The sequence below is a fragment of the Pristiophorus japonicus genome, chromosome 6 (genome assembly GCF_044704955.1).
Source record: "Pristiophorus japonicus isolate sPriJap1 chromosome 6, sPriJap1.hap1, whole genome shotgun sequence".
NCBI lineage: Eukaryota > Metazoa > Chordata > Chondrichthyes > Pristiophoridae > Pristiophorus > Pristiophorus japonicus.
In genome coordinates, this window is record NC_091982.1 from 191614138 (window position 1) to 191632370 (window position 18233).

General features: G+C 43.2%; 1 protein-coding gene across 1 annotated transcript in view; it reads left to right on the top strand.

Moving 5' to 3' along the window:
- The window catches only part of pex5la (peroxisomal biogenesis factor 5-like a), a 302502-nt gene that overhangs the window by 181589 nt on the left and 102680 nt on the right, over positions 1-18233 (top strand). Inside the window, exons 4-6 of the mRNA XM_070883494.1 lie at positions 642-851; positions 5340-5463; positions 18116-18215. Coding sequence (XP_070739595.1) covers positions 642-851; positions 5340-5463; positions 18116-18215 — 434 coding nt within the window. The remainder of the gene's footprint in view (positions 1-641; positions 852-5339; positions 5464-18115; positions 18216-18233) is intronic.

Genomic DNA, 18233 nt, shown 5'->3' on the forward strand with positions numbered 1-18233 from the left:
AGGTAAGAACAGTGTCATTGTAGTTAAGACTACAAAGACGTATTTGGCTTTCTTATGAGGATCAGTTCTATGATCTAGGAAGCTACAATTGTAGGAAGCACAGGTTAAAGAATTAAGGCTGCAATTTTCAATTTTTTCTACCCCGCAATCCTTCTGAGCATGTCATCCCCACTGGGAGAGTGGTATCACAAAATCACTGTTATAATTTATTATTGAATCTAATTATGTGTAACCTGCTTATATGCAGAATTTTAAAATACCAGTAATTTATCCTAATTTTTATATAAAGATCACAAATAATTGGTACTGTTCCTACTTCATGCTGCTGGCATGGAGTCTTATTTACCAGCAACTTATATCAGAAAGTCAGGTGCAACTGTATACAATTTTCCAGCCATTTCAAATAATGGGTGCAAAATTGTACACAAATTGTGCCTGAAATTACAATATGTCTTGTTGGCAGGCAAAGATCCCCAGTGGCAGTGCAAAGTCGGAAAATTACTCCTATAAAGTAATCTTTCAGAAAAAATTGGCTGTAATGCTCTCATCAAAACTTTTCCACAAGAAAACAAATGTAATTCAACTTTACTAAGGTTGCCTTGCTGTTTATTTACTTCTAATGACACTATTTAATATTACAGTTCTGTCACCAGCTTTGGATCTCTTGGACCTTACGGAACCAGCTATGACAAACAGTAGTAAGACAAAGAAATCTGATGTTACCTCAAGAAGTGAAGTAGCTAAACCCGCCTCCTTTAGAAAAGAGCCAGACGACACCGATCTAATCAAAGTAGAAATTGAGCAAAATATTCCGAGTGTCAAAGCCCCACATAGACCATCTCTGGATGCTGGTATGAACTAAATGAATCCTGAATTATTTAATTTTATTCTGTAGACATTAACATTATTTTCACAGGTTCCCTGCCATTCTACCCATATATTGAAATTTTACACAAATTTTGCATTAATGAGCAACCATTAAAAAAACTCCTTCACCTACAAGGGCACCCAAATTTTAGTTTAAAGTATAGCCCTTCATCATAATTTTTGCTGAAATATCCACACCTGAAACGTTAAATTATCTGTTCTCTTTATAGATTCTGACTGACCTGCTAAGTGTTCCAACATTTTCTGATTTTATTTCAGATTTCCAGCATCTACAGATTTTTATTCTGGGGGGCTTTTTAAACCCAGTTTTAGGGCCTAAAATTCGGTATTGCCCCATTTAACAGCCGCAAGGCGGAAGTTCCTGCGCCAGACGCAGAAGTCCCGCCCCGCAAGCTATATTGGGCTTACTGCCCCCGACAGGAACAGCAGCACAAAATGTTGCGCTGCAGTTCCTGTTGGGAGCGGGACGGGCGCTATGTTTTCAGCACTACGCGGTGGGACACGTAATGCTGGCGGAAGACAGGGCTCTCCGCTTCGATTAAAGGGGAGGACCAAGCTGCCAACTCTGCAGAAGGGAGATGAGGCTATCGCAGACCACCAGGGAGCGGGTTGCCTTGGCAGCAGCCCGGCACACAAGTGGAGTGCTGGGCTGCAAGATCGCGGCATGAACCCCGCGATCTACAATCGAGAAGCCCGCGACCGTAAATCGCCCATTTTTAAATTTTTTACTGCCGCACCTCCCCCTTAATTTTAGCCCCGGGAGCGGCCTACAGCGCAGTACACACCTCGCAAAGCTGTCACGGACATTGCCCGTGGCAGCCTCACAGGGCACTACCAAATTTTCACTCCGGGGCAAAAACGGGTCACTGCGCACATCATTGCCGGTGCACTACCGGTTAGTGCCACCGTTAAAATCCCGCGGAATTTTGCAGGCATCGGTAGCGGTGCCGCACCAGGGCAAAAAGTAGTTTGCACGGGTTGCTAACAGAAGGCACAAAGGACCCGAATTTTCTCCCCATAGTCTTCATAATAAAAAGTCATCAAATTTAATGTTTAAATATTTTAAAAATGTCAAAACAGTTTTAGGCAATGTTCTGTATTTCATGCATCCCTGTTTAAATAACTTGACAACAATACAGCTTAATAATGCAGACGGTTATTCATATTTAACTCATGAATTTATTTTTACTAGAATGAATAACTGAAATTAGAGTAAAACAAAAGCAAAATACTGCAGAGGCTGGAAATCTGAAATAAAAACAGAAAATGCTGGCAACAATCAGCAGGTCAGGCAGCATTAGTAGAAAAAGAAACAGAGTTAATGTTTCAGGTCGATGAAAGGTCATCGACCTGAAATGTTAACTCTGTTTTTCTCTCCACAGATCCTGCCTGACCTGCTGAGTATTTCCAACATTTTCTGTTTTATTACTGAAATTAGAGTAACTGATTCAAACCATGCACACACAGCTGTGTTATTCCTATGCATGTAATCATGCATATTTTATGAGTAGCATTATATTTATTATTGGACACCAATGGGTAATTAGCATCTACAACTTCATGTTTAAAATTTATTAAACCAATTCATAATTTCCTTGCAAAAACTGAATATGGTTTTATTTTTTAGACTGCTCCTATCATCCTTATAAACTATATTTCGGTATTTCTGGCTATCATCTTGCTTTTCCTAGAAATTTAATTTCCCTATTTTGGATGTCCAAGCATTTGTTCATCCTCATAGAGATGCATTAGAAATTTCAGCCACCAACCCCATGGTGTCAGCATAGAAAATAAATATCCATGTATGCAATGTATAATGCTTTCAGTTACTTTAAAATATTTGTCTGCCATTTTCTTTCATGATGAATCCTTCAGTTTGGTAAGATTGGCATGGACTCTCCTACAGCTTATACTGCCATAGGAAGTGTGTTGTGTGGAGTGGCACTGATGGATTGTTAATGTTTCCACATTCCATTGATGTGATTAATTTTACCAAACACGATCAATATTTCATGCTTTTTTGATGATAGAAAATGTGGAAAAGGTCTCAGTAACCTCACATTGAAATGAAATATGTGAGCCACCTCCTGTAAAGCAGACTTTGTGGCCACCATTAGTCTGAATTAGATGGCAATTCAAGACAACATAAAAGAGAATAAAAAGAAAGCCAGAGTAATTATCTCAAAAATCAACAGAAAACCCATTACATATTATTAGATGTCTGTAAAACCAACCTCAATCAGGTGTAAATAGAATGATGGAATATGAAAAAAATCGGTTAAGTGGAAAGTATTAAATATAAATTAAATAAAATGGACTGAGAAAAGAGAGAATAATAAAGGCCATCATTCCAGCAACAGAGTTATACTTGGGTACCAGTATCCGAATCTGCATAAATAGATTAACTTATGGAAAACCAACTTTGATCCTGGTTTCAAGAAAAATGGGAGTTCTAGGATAGATTATTCAGGTTGTTCATTGATGCATTGTGCATTTAGAGGAAAATATCAACGGTATCATTGTATCAGTATGTGATGTGGCACACTATCTAGAAATTGGATAGGTCCACACAGCATTGACACTGCAGCCTGAGATATTTCAATCAGTATATTCCTTTAATCCTCTCGCTGAAAGTTAAATGCCAAAAGGTTCATTTTACGAGAAAAAAGTTTTATTTTTGAAGGGGTTTTACTTTGAGGTTGGCTCACTTTTGAAATCACTAAAGTTTTATATGGGGCTGAATTTTCAGGCCTCCCATCCAATGGAAGCAAGGATATAGCGACCTGAAATGGAGTGTTAAAACTTAGCGCCCTGTTGCCACCGTCACGGTGGTTGCCACCATTTTGCTTGGGTCCTCCGAGTCTGAAGAGGGTATACCCAGCTGATTAAGTTGACGTCAATTACGTCAAAAGACCCCAATGCCAATTTTGTCTAAACTGGGTAGACATGCACCATGCCGAAATTGAGCCTTGGGCCTCACTAACATTTATGTGCGAGCTACCGGAGCCTTTCATGCCTCCACAGGCATCACGTCTATTGCATATGCTGAATGCTGGGCCGCTTGCCTCGCTGACAGTGGACATTTGGGGGAGGGGGAGGCGGGGGGGTCCCACTGTGGAGTTGGCAAAGCAGGCACGGCCGCTGAAACATTGAGTGAGGCAGGCTCAGCACCTGCTCAGCACATCATAAACAAATTTGAGAGAGTTCCTCCAACAGGCGTTAGGTTCCTAATTAACGTGTATGGCGCCTAACACCTGTTTTAGGCAGCCGCCCGAAACGCTTGCAAAGCCATCCACACCATTATGCAGGGGTTGTAATGCAGGCTTTGATCAGGTGTAGGGTGTTGCACCTTAAAATTGGTCTTTTTGCCTTCCTGGATTCTACCTGGAAAATGGGCATAACAAGGACCAATTTCTGCCCCATTACTAATGAAGTGGAGTTTATTTAGACTTTTAAGATAATTCTCTTAAATACCTGCTGTTCCTTTTTCATTTTGTGCTCTAATAAATATTTCACCTTTGTCAGCATTTGCTGCTTAGTTATAGTGTATGTGAAGCATTACAACATTGAGCACAACAAAAGGTAATCATTAAAACCTTTCATTTCAGTGTGAAATTGGTGAGTTCTCTGCCACATGGATTTTTTTATTTCATCATCTTTTCTGTGAAAACTATATGGCATATATGAGTTTTTATTAAGAATCTTTAAATGAGGGAGGGGATAAAATTACATTTTGCAGCATTATCCTTTTTTTACCGCAAAGTTGTTTTGATTCGAATTTGAGTTTTGAGTTTTTCTAAAGAATTGGTACAACTTACTGTTAGAATTGATGCTTCTACCCTGATTCTTTCAATGATAATTTGCTGTACATTATGCAGCTCCTTTCTGTACGGAATGTAGCCTAGCCAAGAACTAGCAAATACATCAGATGAGGACATCCAAGCCTGGATGTTAGGGTTAAGCTACAAATTTGATGGTTCGGTTGTAGCTCTCTTATTTACCACAAACACTATCAGGCTATCTATTACAATTTTGTCACTTTTTTACCATAATAAATTTTAAGTCATTTTCTATCAAGAAATACATAAATATAACCTAATTCATTAACAAGAATGATTTGGTTGACTAATAAAATGACAGAAAGGAAGTTCCTGGGTTTCCAGACACAAGGAGAAAGAAAATGTATTAATTTCAAAAGTCCCATGGATTACTACAATTTCTGACACCAATGGACCACTAACAAATGATGACGGTAACTAACCTTTCACTTCATCTGTAATTAGAAAGGGAATTATTTTATTCAAAAAGAATAAAGTTTCAAGTAATGTACATTAGGTTAAAGATAGATCTGCCTACTGTCTTAGAATTTATACATCAACCAGGACCAGAATAAAAGCTAAATACTTTATTTTTCCTTGGTAATAACAATGTTTCTTCTCAACTTTATTTAGTCAGTATGCCACCACATTTAGAGAAATGGGAAGAAGTGAATCTGCAAACTGTTAAAACGCCCGAGGATCAATGGGTCACAGAAAGGAGACGTTCCAATAGGGCTACCTCACAGGAGTTCTTATGGTAAATATCAACTTTTATACTTAATCAGTTTTACACTTTAAAAATATAGTGCAAGATGGTGTCTCAGTGGTACTACTTCATAAATTATCAAAACACATATTTTTAGACCTGTGATTATTAATTGGGTAAATTCAGAAACTGGATTAAGATGTCCAGAGAGGTGTCACATGCAGCTAGGGTGCAAATCTGGGCTTTTCCTTAATACTTGTTCTTGTGTTGCTGGCGACACAGCAGCGTCCATACCAGAATTAGTCCATTTAGATCTGAAACCTGTATTATTATTCTCTGCCATTTACAAATTAGTGCAATCAGGTTTAATAATTAATACCTAAATTGATACAACAAAATACATGGGTTACTGACCACATTCTCCAACCACATTGAAAGGCAGAAAATAAATGTCACCAAACTATTACATACAGGCAAAAACTACTTGGTTAAATGCATTTGCAGGTGAAATAATTTACAGAAGCAAAAAGACACAGCTATTAAAAAGAGTACAATAACCAAATTAACACAATATATGTGAATTGCTTTAAAACAAGAAAGGTCTGAAATTTTTGCAGTTCTGTTCAGTAAATTCTTACTAACAATCTTTAACTGTTAATCACAGGAGGAGATCACTTCCAGAATACCTATTCCATCTAAAGACTGAGTAACGTAGAATTCTGGGGACGATTATATTGTCCCCATTTCTTTGACAATTGTTGTTAACACAATAAAACACCATTAATGATCCAAGGAACAATGTCCTTCTCTCTTGTTAATTCCAAACTCCTGACAGCAGTTAAAAACACAATTATGATTAAAATAAAAACAGAAAATGCTGGAAATACTCAAGAGGTCAGGCAGCATCTGTGGAGAAAGAAAGAGAGTTAACGTTTCAGGTCGATGGCCTTTCATCAGGACAGACCTGCTGAATATTTCCAGCATTTTCTGTTTTTATTTCAGATTCCAGCACCTGTAGTATTTTGCTTTTTTACAATTATGATTGAAATGGAATCAGCATATTATAATATCCCTTGTCGTATGATTTGATTAACTTGGAATCAAAGGCTGATTGATCATAGGAACAGGAGTAGGTCATTAAGCCCCTCAAGCCTGTTTCGCCACTCAATCAGATAATGACTGACCACCTCCATTTACCCACCTTTGTACCATATCGCTTGATACCCTTCCCCAACAAAAATCTATCGGTCTTGAAAAAATGCAATTGACTCAGCATCCACAGCCTTTTCAGTGGGGGAGAATTCCAGATTTCCATTACATTTTGTGTGAAAAGGTGCTTCCTGATATCATCTCTAAATGGCCTATCTCTAATTTTAAGATTGTGCCCCCTTGTTCTGAATTCACCAGCAGAGGAAATCATTTTTCTGTATCTATCCTATCAAATCCCTTTATCATTTTAAACATCTCAATTAGATCACCCATCATCCTTCTAAACTCAATGAAATACAAACCAAGTTTATGCCATCTGTCCTCATAATTCAACCTTCATCTGTCCTCATAATTCAACTGTTATCCCTCCAAGGCCAATGCATATTTTCTGAAGTGCGGTGCCCAAAACTGAAGGCAGTGCTCCAAATGGGGTCTGTCTAAGGCTCTGTACAGCCGATGCATGACTTCCTCCCCTTTGAAGTTTGCTTTACTCAAGTTTAAAACTATGGTTTATCACTTTCCCTTCTGCACTCAAACCGAAAATTAAATTCAATCATATTGGCCCAGATTTTGCAGTAACAATAACGGTGAATCAAATTCCAGCAACCACACATGTGCAGTTAAACTTGGAAATCAGGAGGTTATGCTTCTCTTCCAGAGGTTGCACTATACCAGTATCTCGCCGTGAGATTTGGTATGGAAATGCATTGATGGGTGTGAAGTTGCTGTACTTATGTGATAAATACCCACTAAACATGGAAGAAAAAGTTAGGGCTTGTGCAGTCCAGTGTAAGTAATTATTTTAAAGCCGTGATAAATCTTAATTACTGCAAAACAACCTCTCTGGCACAGAAAATTAACCTTTACAAGTGTTGAGCCTCATTCCTTCAGATTTTAGTTACTGTTGGAAATGTAAAAAAAAATATATAAATAATTTTTTAACTTTCTCTTCCTGTCTTTTTTATCTCTCTCTCTCTTAATTCCATCTTTCGCTCTTTTTATTTTGCTTTCTGTACATGATTTGACATTGAATTAAATATTCTAACTGACACTTCCTGGTTCAGAATCTGCACACCACATTAAAAATTATTCAATCTGATTGGTTAAGGAGATACACTGTTGCATGCCCAGTTCAGACATGTCCCAGATCCCTTGTAAATGGCGCTGCATTGTTTTGGCTCTCAAATCACTGCAAGTTCCAATGCAAAAGCCCATAGAAAGTCTGTGGGAAAGTGTAAGTGTAATGAATGGCTGCCACCATTTAATGCTGACCTCCAAATCCCAGCCAATAATTATGGTCACTGTTGAGGAGAAATCTCCCTTTCTCCCTAGCGGATCCACTAAGATAATGGATCGATGCTCTCGATGTAGACAGACTCAAAGAGATAGGTTCAAAACTATTTATTCCGGCAAATGCAGGGGAAGGCCTGTTCCTAGTTGCCCAAGACAGACTCTTCAAAAACCTAAAAGTCGGGCAGGTCTTTATACAGATTTTAGTGGGCCGGCCCATAACGAATCTTTTGAAGTGACAGTGATCGAAAACGCTACCCGTGACAATAACACAGATGTCTCTACAATCTTTGAAATGACAATTTAACTGCCACAAATAACACAGATCTAAGGCAAAGACAAATAACGGAGAAAACATTCAATTCACAAAGCACAGAAACATTTGTTAACCCTTATCATATTGCCTGTTGTGTGAGCTGATTCCCGAGCATCTTCCCGAACATTTGGTTCTTGCTTGACTTCTTTGAATGTGTTATCTCTGCCTCTTGGAATGTGTTTATTTCTACAGGTTTGACTTTATGGGTTCTTCTCAGCATGCTCCACATCCTTTAAGAGTTAAACACATAAACTGTTCTATGTATTCCTTCAAAATCTAAAGTTCATTTTCCTATCATATATTTTACATATGTCGATAATTCCTTAACCTACATCAGTCACTATTGGCAAGATGTTACCTAATCCTGGTTTGTTACTCCTCAATAAATCTAGTATGGCCTGTTCCCTTGTCAGTTCTGAAGCTTATTGTTCGAGAAAACTTTAAATTTTAGAAATTTGTTCCTTTTACTATGTGAGCTGTTCTGCATCTCCCAGTCGATGTGAAAATTAAAATCCTCCATTATAACCACATTATTTCTGCTACATGCTTCCCTGATTCTCTGTATTTCTACAGAAAGAAGACAAAAAAAAGATACAGTTTGGAAGCAGTCAATTTCACAAGAATAACAAATGCTATTTATAATCAGTAATGTTGAATAAATCGGGATTAACTAAGTTTTATCAAATTATATTTTTGAAAAAGTTTTTATAAACGGCTACACCTGAAATGTTAACTTGCCTGTTCTCTCGAAGGATATTGACTGACCTGTCTAGTGTTTGCAGCATTTTAAATTTTTGTTACCGTCATGAAATTAGTTCATTTTCAGAAATTAAGGCCCCAAGTTTCCACATGATTTGCTCCTGATTTTTAGGAGCAACGGGTGTAGAACGGAGTATCATAGAAATCGGAATTCTCGTCATTTAGTTTGCTCCAGTTCTAGTCAGTTAGAACAGTTTCACTTTGGAACAGAATTTATTTTTCAAAAGGGGGCGTGTCCGGCCACTTACGCCTGTTTTCAAAGTTTCGTCAGTGAAAACTTACTCCAAACTAACTTAGAATGGAGTAAGTGAAGATTTTTGTACGCTCGAAAAAATCTTGTCTACACTTTAGAAAATCAGGCGTAGGTTACAAATCAGGCGTAGGGAATGGGGGGGGGGGTTTAAAGGGAAATTTACAAACATTAAACACTTAAGTTTTACAAATAAAGAGCCATCATCAATAATAAATGATAAATACATCAATAAATCAACCAATAAATCAATCAAAAAAAATTAATAAGAAATAATTTTTTTTTAAATCAATAAATAAAACATTTTCTAATTACTGACTGCAGCACCGGGAGCCCCCCCCCCCCAAGTGTGTCTCTGTCAGTGTCTCTATCTCTCTGTCTGTCTGTGTGTGTCTCTCATTCTCTGTCTGTCAGTGTCTGTGTTTCTGACAGCGAGGGGAGGGGGAGGAGGGGGGTAGAGGGAGAGAGGGGGGAGCAGAGGGAGGGAAGGGGGAGGGAAGGGGGAGCGATGGGGGAGAAGGGGGAGGGATGGGGGAGAAGGGGGAGGGATGGGGGAGGGATGGGGGAGAAGGGGGGTGAAGGGGGGAGGGGGGAGAAGGGGATAGGGGGAGAAGGGGGAGAAAGGAGATGGGGGGGAAAGGAGATTGGGGGGGAGGGGAAGGAGATTGGGGGGGGGAAGGAGATGGGGGGGTGGGGAGGAAGAAGAAGGGGGAGGGAGGCTGAACGGGCCGGGCCCGAGACTTCGGGCAGGGCCCGTCCCCAGCACCAGATTTACAGGTAGGTGGCGTTGGGTCGGGTCGGGGGGAGCGCGGATCAGGGGGGTGGTGGGAGGGAGGTCGGTTCGGTTCGGGTCGGGGGGAAGGAGGGAGAGGGAGGTCAGGTCGGGGGGAGGGAGGTCAAGTCGGATCCAGTCCGGGGGGGGGGCGCGGAAGCAGGAGTCGGGTCCGGTCCGGAGGCGGGTGGGGAGGGAGCGGGAGTCGGGTCGGTGTCGAGTCCGGTCTGGGGGCGGGCGGAAAGCGGGAGTCGGGTCGGGTCGAGTCCGGGGGGTCCGGTCCGGTCCGGGGGCGGGCGGGGGGGGGAAGCGGGAGTCGGGTCGGTGTCGGGTCCCGAGGCGGGGCGGGGGGGGGGGGGGGAGGGGCGGGAGTCGGGTCGGGTTCAGTCTGGGGGCGGGAGGGGGGGGTGGGGAAGCGGGAGTCAGGTCGGTGTCGGGTCCGGTCCGGGGGCGGGGTGGGGGGGAAGCGGGAGTCACATCGGGTCAGGAGGAAGCAGGAGCTGGCCGTGGGAGGAGCCTTATTCACGCAGCCCCAGTGAGGTCATTCGGCCAGGGCCTGCGTGCTTCGGCCCCTCCCACACAGTTTTGGGCGCCTGGAGCTACTGCACATGCGCGCCCACTGTAGTGCGCATGTGCAGAGGTCCCGCCACTATTTTCAGCACAGGGATCTGGCTCCACCTCCTACAGCTCCTGCTGCGCTGCGCCAAGGGCCAGAGGACCTGCAGGGAGGTGGAGAATCTGGAGGTTTTTTTTAGGTGCACTTTGTGACGCGAAAAACGGGCATCCAGGTCGGGACTGCGCTGTTCTAGGCGCGGCTCGAAACTTGGGCCCTAAAAGGGGATAATCGTTTTTGTATGCCTGCTAGCCTCAGGCTAATTCCTATTTCCTAGGTCAAGTGAAATGGTAAAAGAATAACTTGCTATATATGCTACTAGTATTAAATTTAATTGAAGTGTAATCCAATCTATCTCTACGAAGAAAAATATTAAAGATATTTGTTAGGTGGTTATTGACTGGATTGCATTTTGTGCAAGAAAAGAAACAGCACTACAAAAACATATATAATGCTATTCCATATGAACATACGAACAATCTAGCCTGTCTGACACAATTTGGATACACTCTCAACTCCACCTAAAACCAGGTGCAAAAACATAAAAACTCATGCCAATTTGGCGGGGGGGGGGGGGGGGGGAAATTTGGGAAATTCCTTTTCGACCCGTCAAACAATCGAAACTAGTCCAGAAGATCACAATGGCCCTGAATTCCCTGAAGTACCTACCTTTTGTCCACCCCAAGCAGAAACAGGTCCACCTGAATCAGCATCCACCACAGCTCGTGGTAACTGAGAATTGTGATCCCTGGTCCTCCCTGTTATGTATGAAGAAAGAGTCAGGCTGAATACTGTGAGCTCAAAGTAAAGTGTGACCTTACTCTTTTATTGCAGGTCTCCAGAGTGCCTCTCCAACCTGTGAGGCCTCCTTAAATACTTGTGCTCCCAAGGGATTATGGGATCCCTTGGGACTCTGGGGGAGGAGCCCTCTGATGGTTGTACACAGTATATACAAGTTTACAGATATAACAACACTCTTTTCTCCCCCCTCCCCCCCAAAATCAACAGTATAACTATTTACAAGGTGAGTCGATCTGGGGCCCTTCTTGCCCTGGTGGATCGTCTCGGGGCAAATGCTGGGATTGGTGAATCGTCTGTTGGGCCCTTGCTGGGCTGCTGTGCAGCTGGCCTTGCGGGGCTGCCTGGTGTGGTGAGTCCTGCTGGGCTGCTGTGGATGATGGGTTCTGCGTCGTGGTCAACCGCTGTGTCGGTTGCCACTGGTGTGTGTGTTGGGTGGTCAAAGAAGGTAGGGTCAAAAGTGAGTGCTCAGGATAGTCCGTGAATCTGAGTTTGATTTGGTTCAAGTGTTTCCGGTGAATGAGTCCATTTGAAAGTTTGACCCGAAACACCCTGCTCCCCTCTTTGGCTACAAGAGTGCCAGGAAGCCACTTGGGACCTTGTCCATAATTCACTACAAATACAGGATAATTGATTTCAATCTCACGTGACACATTTGCACCATCATGATATTGACTTTGTTGGAGCCGCCTGATCTCTACCTGTTCATGTAGATCGGGGTGAACTAATGAGAGCCTTGTCTTAAGTGCTCTTTTCATGAGCAGTTCAGCAGGTGGGATCCCAGTGAGCGAATGGGGTCTCGTGTGGTAGCTAAGCAGGACGCGGGACAGGCGAGTCTGCAGTGAGCCTTCCGTTACCCTCTTCAAGCCCTGCTTGATGGTTTGCACTGCTCTCTCTGCCTGACCATTGGATGCTGGTTTAAACGAGACAGATGTAACATGTTTGATCCCGTTACGAGTCATGAATTCCTTGAACTCAGCACTGGTAAAACATGGCCCGTTGTCGCTCACCAGGACATCAGGCAGGCCATGCGTGGCAAACATGGTCCGCAGGCTTTCAGTGCTGGCAGCGGACGTGCTTGCCGACATTATCTCACATTCAATCCATTTGGAGCATGCATCTACAACCACAAGGAACATTTTACACAAGAACGGGCCTGCATAGTAGACATGGACCCTAGACCACGGTTTGGAGGGCCAAGACCATAAGCTTAGTGGCGCCTCGCTGAGTGCATTGCTTAGCTGTGAGCGTGTTTTCCATCTGTGCACCCTGGACTCTAAGTCCGCATCGATACCGGGCCACCACATGTGGGATCTGGCTATCACTTTCATCATTACGATGCCTGGGTGGGTACTTTGTAGGTCACTGATGAAGGTGTCACTGCCCTTCTTGGGAACCACTATCCGATTACCCCACAGAAGGCAGTCTGCCTGTATAGACATTTCAACTTTGCGCCGCTGGTACGGCTTTATCTCTTTCCTGCCTTTCCATTGGGACACTTGACCAGCTCCCGTGAAGCACACAGTTTTTGACTAGGGACAATAAGGGGTCCTGGCTCGTCCAGAATTTAATCTGCCGGGCTGTTACAGGGGATTGCTCACTCTCAAATGCTTCCATAACCATGATTAAATCTGTGGGCTGCGCCATTTCCACCCACGTGGTGGGCAATGGCAGCCTACTGAGAGCATCGACACAGTTTTCTGTGCCTGGCCTGTGGCGGATGGCGTAGTTGTATGCGGACAACGTGAGCGCCCATCTCTGGATGCGGGCCGATGCATTAGTATTTATTCCCTTTACTATTGGAAAACAGGGATATGGGGCTTATGGTCCGTTTCCAATTCAAATTTGAGCCCAAACAGATATTGATGCATTTTCTTTACCCCATAGACACGCGCTAACGCTTCTTTTTCAATCATACTGTAGGCTCTCTCAGCCTTAGACAGACTCCTGGATGCAAAAGCAACCGGTTGCAATTTCCCAAAGTCATTAGCTTGTTGCAATACATACCCAACGCCATATGATGACGCATCACATGCTAGTACCAAACGCTTACATGGATCATACAACACAACTAACTTGTTTGAGCATAACAATTTTCTAGCTTTTACAAAGGCATTTTTTTGGTTTTTGCCCCATATCCATTTGTCCCCTTTACGCAGTAAGGCGTGCAGTGGTTCTAACAGTGTGCTGAGACCCGGTAAGAAGTTACCAAAGTGGTTCAGGAGTCCGAGAAACGACCACAGCTCTGCCACGTTCTGTGGCCTCGGTGCGTTCTCGATTGCCTCAGTCTTAGAATTGGTGGGTCTGATGCCGTCCGCCACTATCCTCCTCCTCAGGAACTCGACTTCAGGTGCCAGGAAAACGCACTTCGAGCATTTTAACCTGAGCCCCACACGGTTGAGTCGACTAAGAACCTCCTCCAGGTTTTGCAGATGCTCGACTGTGTCCCGACCTGTAACCAAGATGTCGTCCTGGAAGACCACGGTGCGCGGGACCGACTTCAGTAAGCTTTCTATGTTTCCCTGGAATATCACCGCCGCTGATCAATTTCAAAATGGGCATTTGTTATAAATGAAGAGACCTCTGTCGATGTTGATGCAGGTGAGGCCCTTCAATGATTCCTCCAGCTCCTACGTCATGTAGGCTGAAGTCAAATCCAGCTTCATGAACGTCTTTCCTCCCGCCAGCGTTGCAAAGAGGTCGTCAGCCTTTGGTAGTGGGTATTGATCCTGCATGGAGAAACGATTGATAGTTACTTTGTAATCGCCACAGATTCTGATGGTGCCGTCTCCCTTGAGGACTGGGACAATAGGACTGGCCCACTCGTTGAATTCGATCAGTGAAATGATGCCCTCTCTTTGCAGCCGGTCTAGCTCGATTTCTACCCTCTTATCATGTACAGTACTGCTCTTGCCTTGTGATGAATGGGTCATGCCCCCGGAATTAGGTGGATCTGCACTTTTGCTCTTTGGAATTTCCCGATGCCTGGTTCGAACAGCGAGGGGAACTTGTTTAAGACCTGGGCACACGAAGTATCGTCAGCGGGCGATAGCGCTTGGACATCATCCCAGTTCCAGCCTATCTTTCCCATCCAGTTCCTGCCGAGCAGCATGGGACCATCGCCCGGTACCACCCAGAGTGGTAGCTTGTGCACCGCTCCATCGTAGGAGACCTTTACAGTAGCACTGCCGATTACAGGACTCAATTCCTTAGTATAAGTTCTTAGTTTCATGCGAATTGGAATTAAGACTGGTCTTGAGGCCTTGCTGCATCACAATTTTTCGAAAGTCTTTTTGCTCATGATGGACTGGCTCGGGCCCGTGTCCAGCTCCATTGACACCGGGAGTCAATTTAGTTCAACGTTCAGCATTATCGGGGGACACTTTGTGGTAAATGTGTGCACCCCATGTATCTCTGCCTCCTCGGTCTGAGGCTCTGGTTCGGCATGATCCGCCGTGGATCTGTCCTCCTCTGCAACGTGGTGGTTTTAAGGATTAACAGGATTCGCAGCTCGCCTGCACACTCGTTGGAGGTGTCCCATTGTTCCACAGCCCTTGCAAACGTACCCTTTGAAGCGGCATGAATGGAAACGATGATCACCCCCGCAGCACCAACAAGGTGTTAATGGCCTAGCATTCATCACCCTTGATGGTGGACTCTGAGACATCTGCGGACGTGCAGCTGCAAGCATGTGTGACCTGCCCTGTACATTGCGATTTGAAAACAACATTACTTTGTTCACAGTACTTGTAGCAGCACTCGTGTGCTGAGAGATTTGCTTAGTATTGTCACTGGTAGCAATGAATGCCTGGACTATTGCTATGGCCTCACTCAAGGTTGGGGTCTCCACAGTCCAAAGTTTGCGAAGTATAGTTTCGTGGCCAATGCCAAGTACGAAAAAGTCTCTGAGCATGTGCTCCAAATGTCCTTCAAATTCGCAATGCCCTGCAAGACGTCTTAGCTCGGCGACATAACTCGCCACTTCCTGGCCTTCAGACCTGTTGCAAGTGTAGAACCGGTACCTTGCCATCAGAACGCTTTCCTTCGGGTTCAAATGCTCCAGGACCAGTGTGCATAAATCATCGTATCATTTCTCCGTGGGTTTCGCTGGAGCAAGCAGATTTTTCATGAGGCCATACGTTGGTGCCCCGCAGATGGTGAGGAGAATCGCCCTTCATTTGGTAGGGTTCTCTTCTCCATCCAGCTCTTTGGCTATGAAGTATTGGTCGAGACGCTCCACAAATGTTTCCCAATCATCTCCCTCCGATAATTTCTCCAGGCCTGTATTCACTGGAGTTTAGAAGGATGAGAGGGGATCTCATAGAAACATATAAAATTCTGACGGGATTGGACAGGTTCGATGTAGGAAGAATATTCCCAATGTTGGGGAAGTCCAGAACCAGGGGACATAGTCTAATGATAAGGGCCATTTCGGACTGAGATGAGGAGAAACTTCTTCACTCAGAGAGTTGTTAACCTGTGGAATTCCCTACCGCAGAGAGTTGTTGATGTCAGTTCTTGGATATATTCAAGAGGGAGTTAGATATGGCCCTTACGGCTAAAGGGATCAAGGGGTATGGAGAGAAAGCAGGAAAGGGGTACTGTGGTGAATGATCAGCCATGATCTTATTGAATGATGGTGTAGGCTCGAAGGGCCAAATGGCCTACTCCTGCACCTATTTTCTACGTTTCTATGTTTCTATGATGCCCACTGTTCTCTGCATCTTTGGGTTCGCTATCTGTATCTCGTCACCAGTTGTTATGTATGGAGAAAGAGTCAGACTGAATACTGTGAGCTCAAAGTAAAGTGTGACCTTAGTCTTTTATTGCAGGTCTCCAGAGTGCCTCACCAACCTGTGAGGCCTCCTTAAATACCTGTGCTCCCAAGGGATTATGGGATCCCTTGGGACTCCAGGGGATGAGCCTCTGGTTGCTGTAGAGAGTATATACAACTTTACATATATAACACTCTCCAACCTATTTAATTGGAAGAAAACTGCCAACTGGAACACAATCTATTCCCTTCCTCATCTTATAAACATCAATTTGATCACCCCTAAGTCTACGCTACTCTAAAATGTAGAGTCCCAACTCTTTTAGCCTATCTTGATAACGAAGATGCTTTATACTGGGAATTAGTCTGGTGGCCATCCTCTGCACCCTTTTTAATGCCTCAATATCAACCAACATGTGAGGAGACTAAAACTGGACACAGCATTCCAAGCAAGACCTGACCAAGGTCTTGTACAAGGACAAAAAATATGCCTCGTCTTACAATCAATCATCCTATGATTGCACCCCAACACCCTATTTGCTCTCGCTATCGCTTCATGGCATTACTCATGTACCTTTAGAGGACTCTGCACTAGAATGCCCAGATCTCTTTCTAAATCTTTAATGTTTTTCCCTGAAGTTTGTTTGTATGTTGAGCATTCACCCTGCCCACATACTTAACACTGCACTTGCCCAAATTAACAATCATTTGCCAGTCATGAACTAAATCTCCCAACACATTAAGATCTTCCTGAAGCAGTTGAGCATCGTCTACAGTCTTAACACTCACACTGATCTTGGTATCATCTGCAAATTTGCAGATCCTGCCCCAACACCTACATCCAGAACATTAACAAAAATAGTAAAGGGCAACAGAACCACCACCGATCCCTGCAGGACTTCACTGGTGACCAAATAGTCCAAATCCATTTATAACTACTTATTGTCTAGGTCCATATCCATCTATAACTACTTTTTGCCAGTCAGCTCTCAATCCAGTTCAATATATTACCACTAATACTAGAGGCTTTAATCTTGCAGAGAAGCCTCTTGTGTAGTACCTTATCAAAGCTTTTTGGAAGTCTAAGTAGACAATGTCTACTGGGTTTCCCTCATCCACCATCATCGTAACTTCTTCCAAAAATACAATTAGATTTGTAAGACATGGCATCCTTTTTATAAAGCCATGTTGGATGTCCCTAATATCACCCTCTCTATCCAACCAATCATATATTGCATCCCTGATGAGTCCCTCAATCATCTTTCCGATTACTGATGTCAAACTAATGGGCCTATAGTTACTCGGTTCTTTTATCACCTTTTTTAAAGATGGGGACTACATTAGCCTCCTTCTAGTCTACGGGAACCATCCCATAGTGCAGTGAGCTATTAAAAATACGGGCTAGGGGCTCACACAGCAAGTGTCCCACCTCCTTGAAGACCCTCGGGTGGATATCGTCCAGCCCGACTGCTTTACCTATTTTCAAGTTTCTAATCCTATCTAAAACAATATTTTCATCGAATTTAATACTACTACTTTTATTAAGATCATTCAATTCTAATAGTTGAGCATTATCTTCAAGAGTGAAGACTGATGCAAAGTACTCATTTAATATTTCCGCCATACACAGTAAGTCCTTTGTAACCTGTCCTTGAACTTCCTTCAGTGGCTCAATACAGTCTTTGACAGTTCTCTGACTGTTCACATAACTGAAAAAAGCATTTCCCATTACTTCCACAATTGTCTAAGATCCTCATTTCCATTAGCCTTTTAGCTGATCTAATAGCTTCTGTCTGATGGAAATGCTGAAGCAATTTATGGTTACAGATGACTTATTTCATTATTCCTTAATTGCATATTAAATACTGCATGTGCTAAATGTTATAATTATGGATATGATAATGTATTTTTTCCCCATTCAGGTCTACAGAAAATAGGACCCCATCTGAACTTGCAGCTGGCAAAAATGCTTTGGAACTACATTCAACATCAACAGAGCTGGAACCAATGCCAACAGCACAGGTAGAATTTATTACTGTG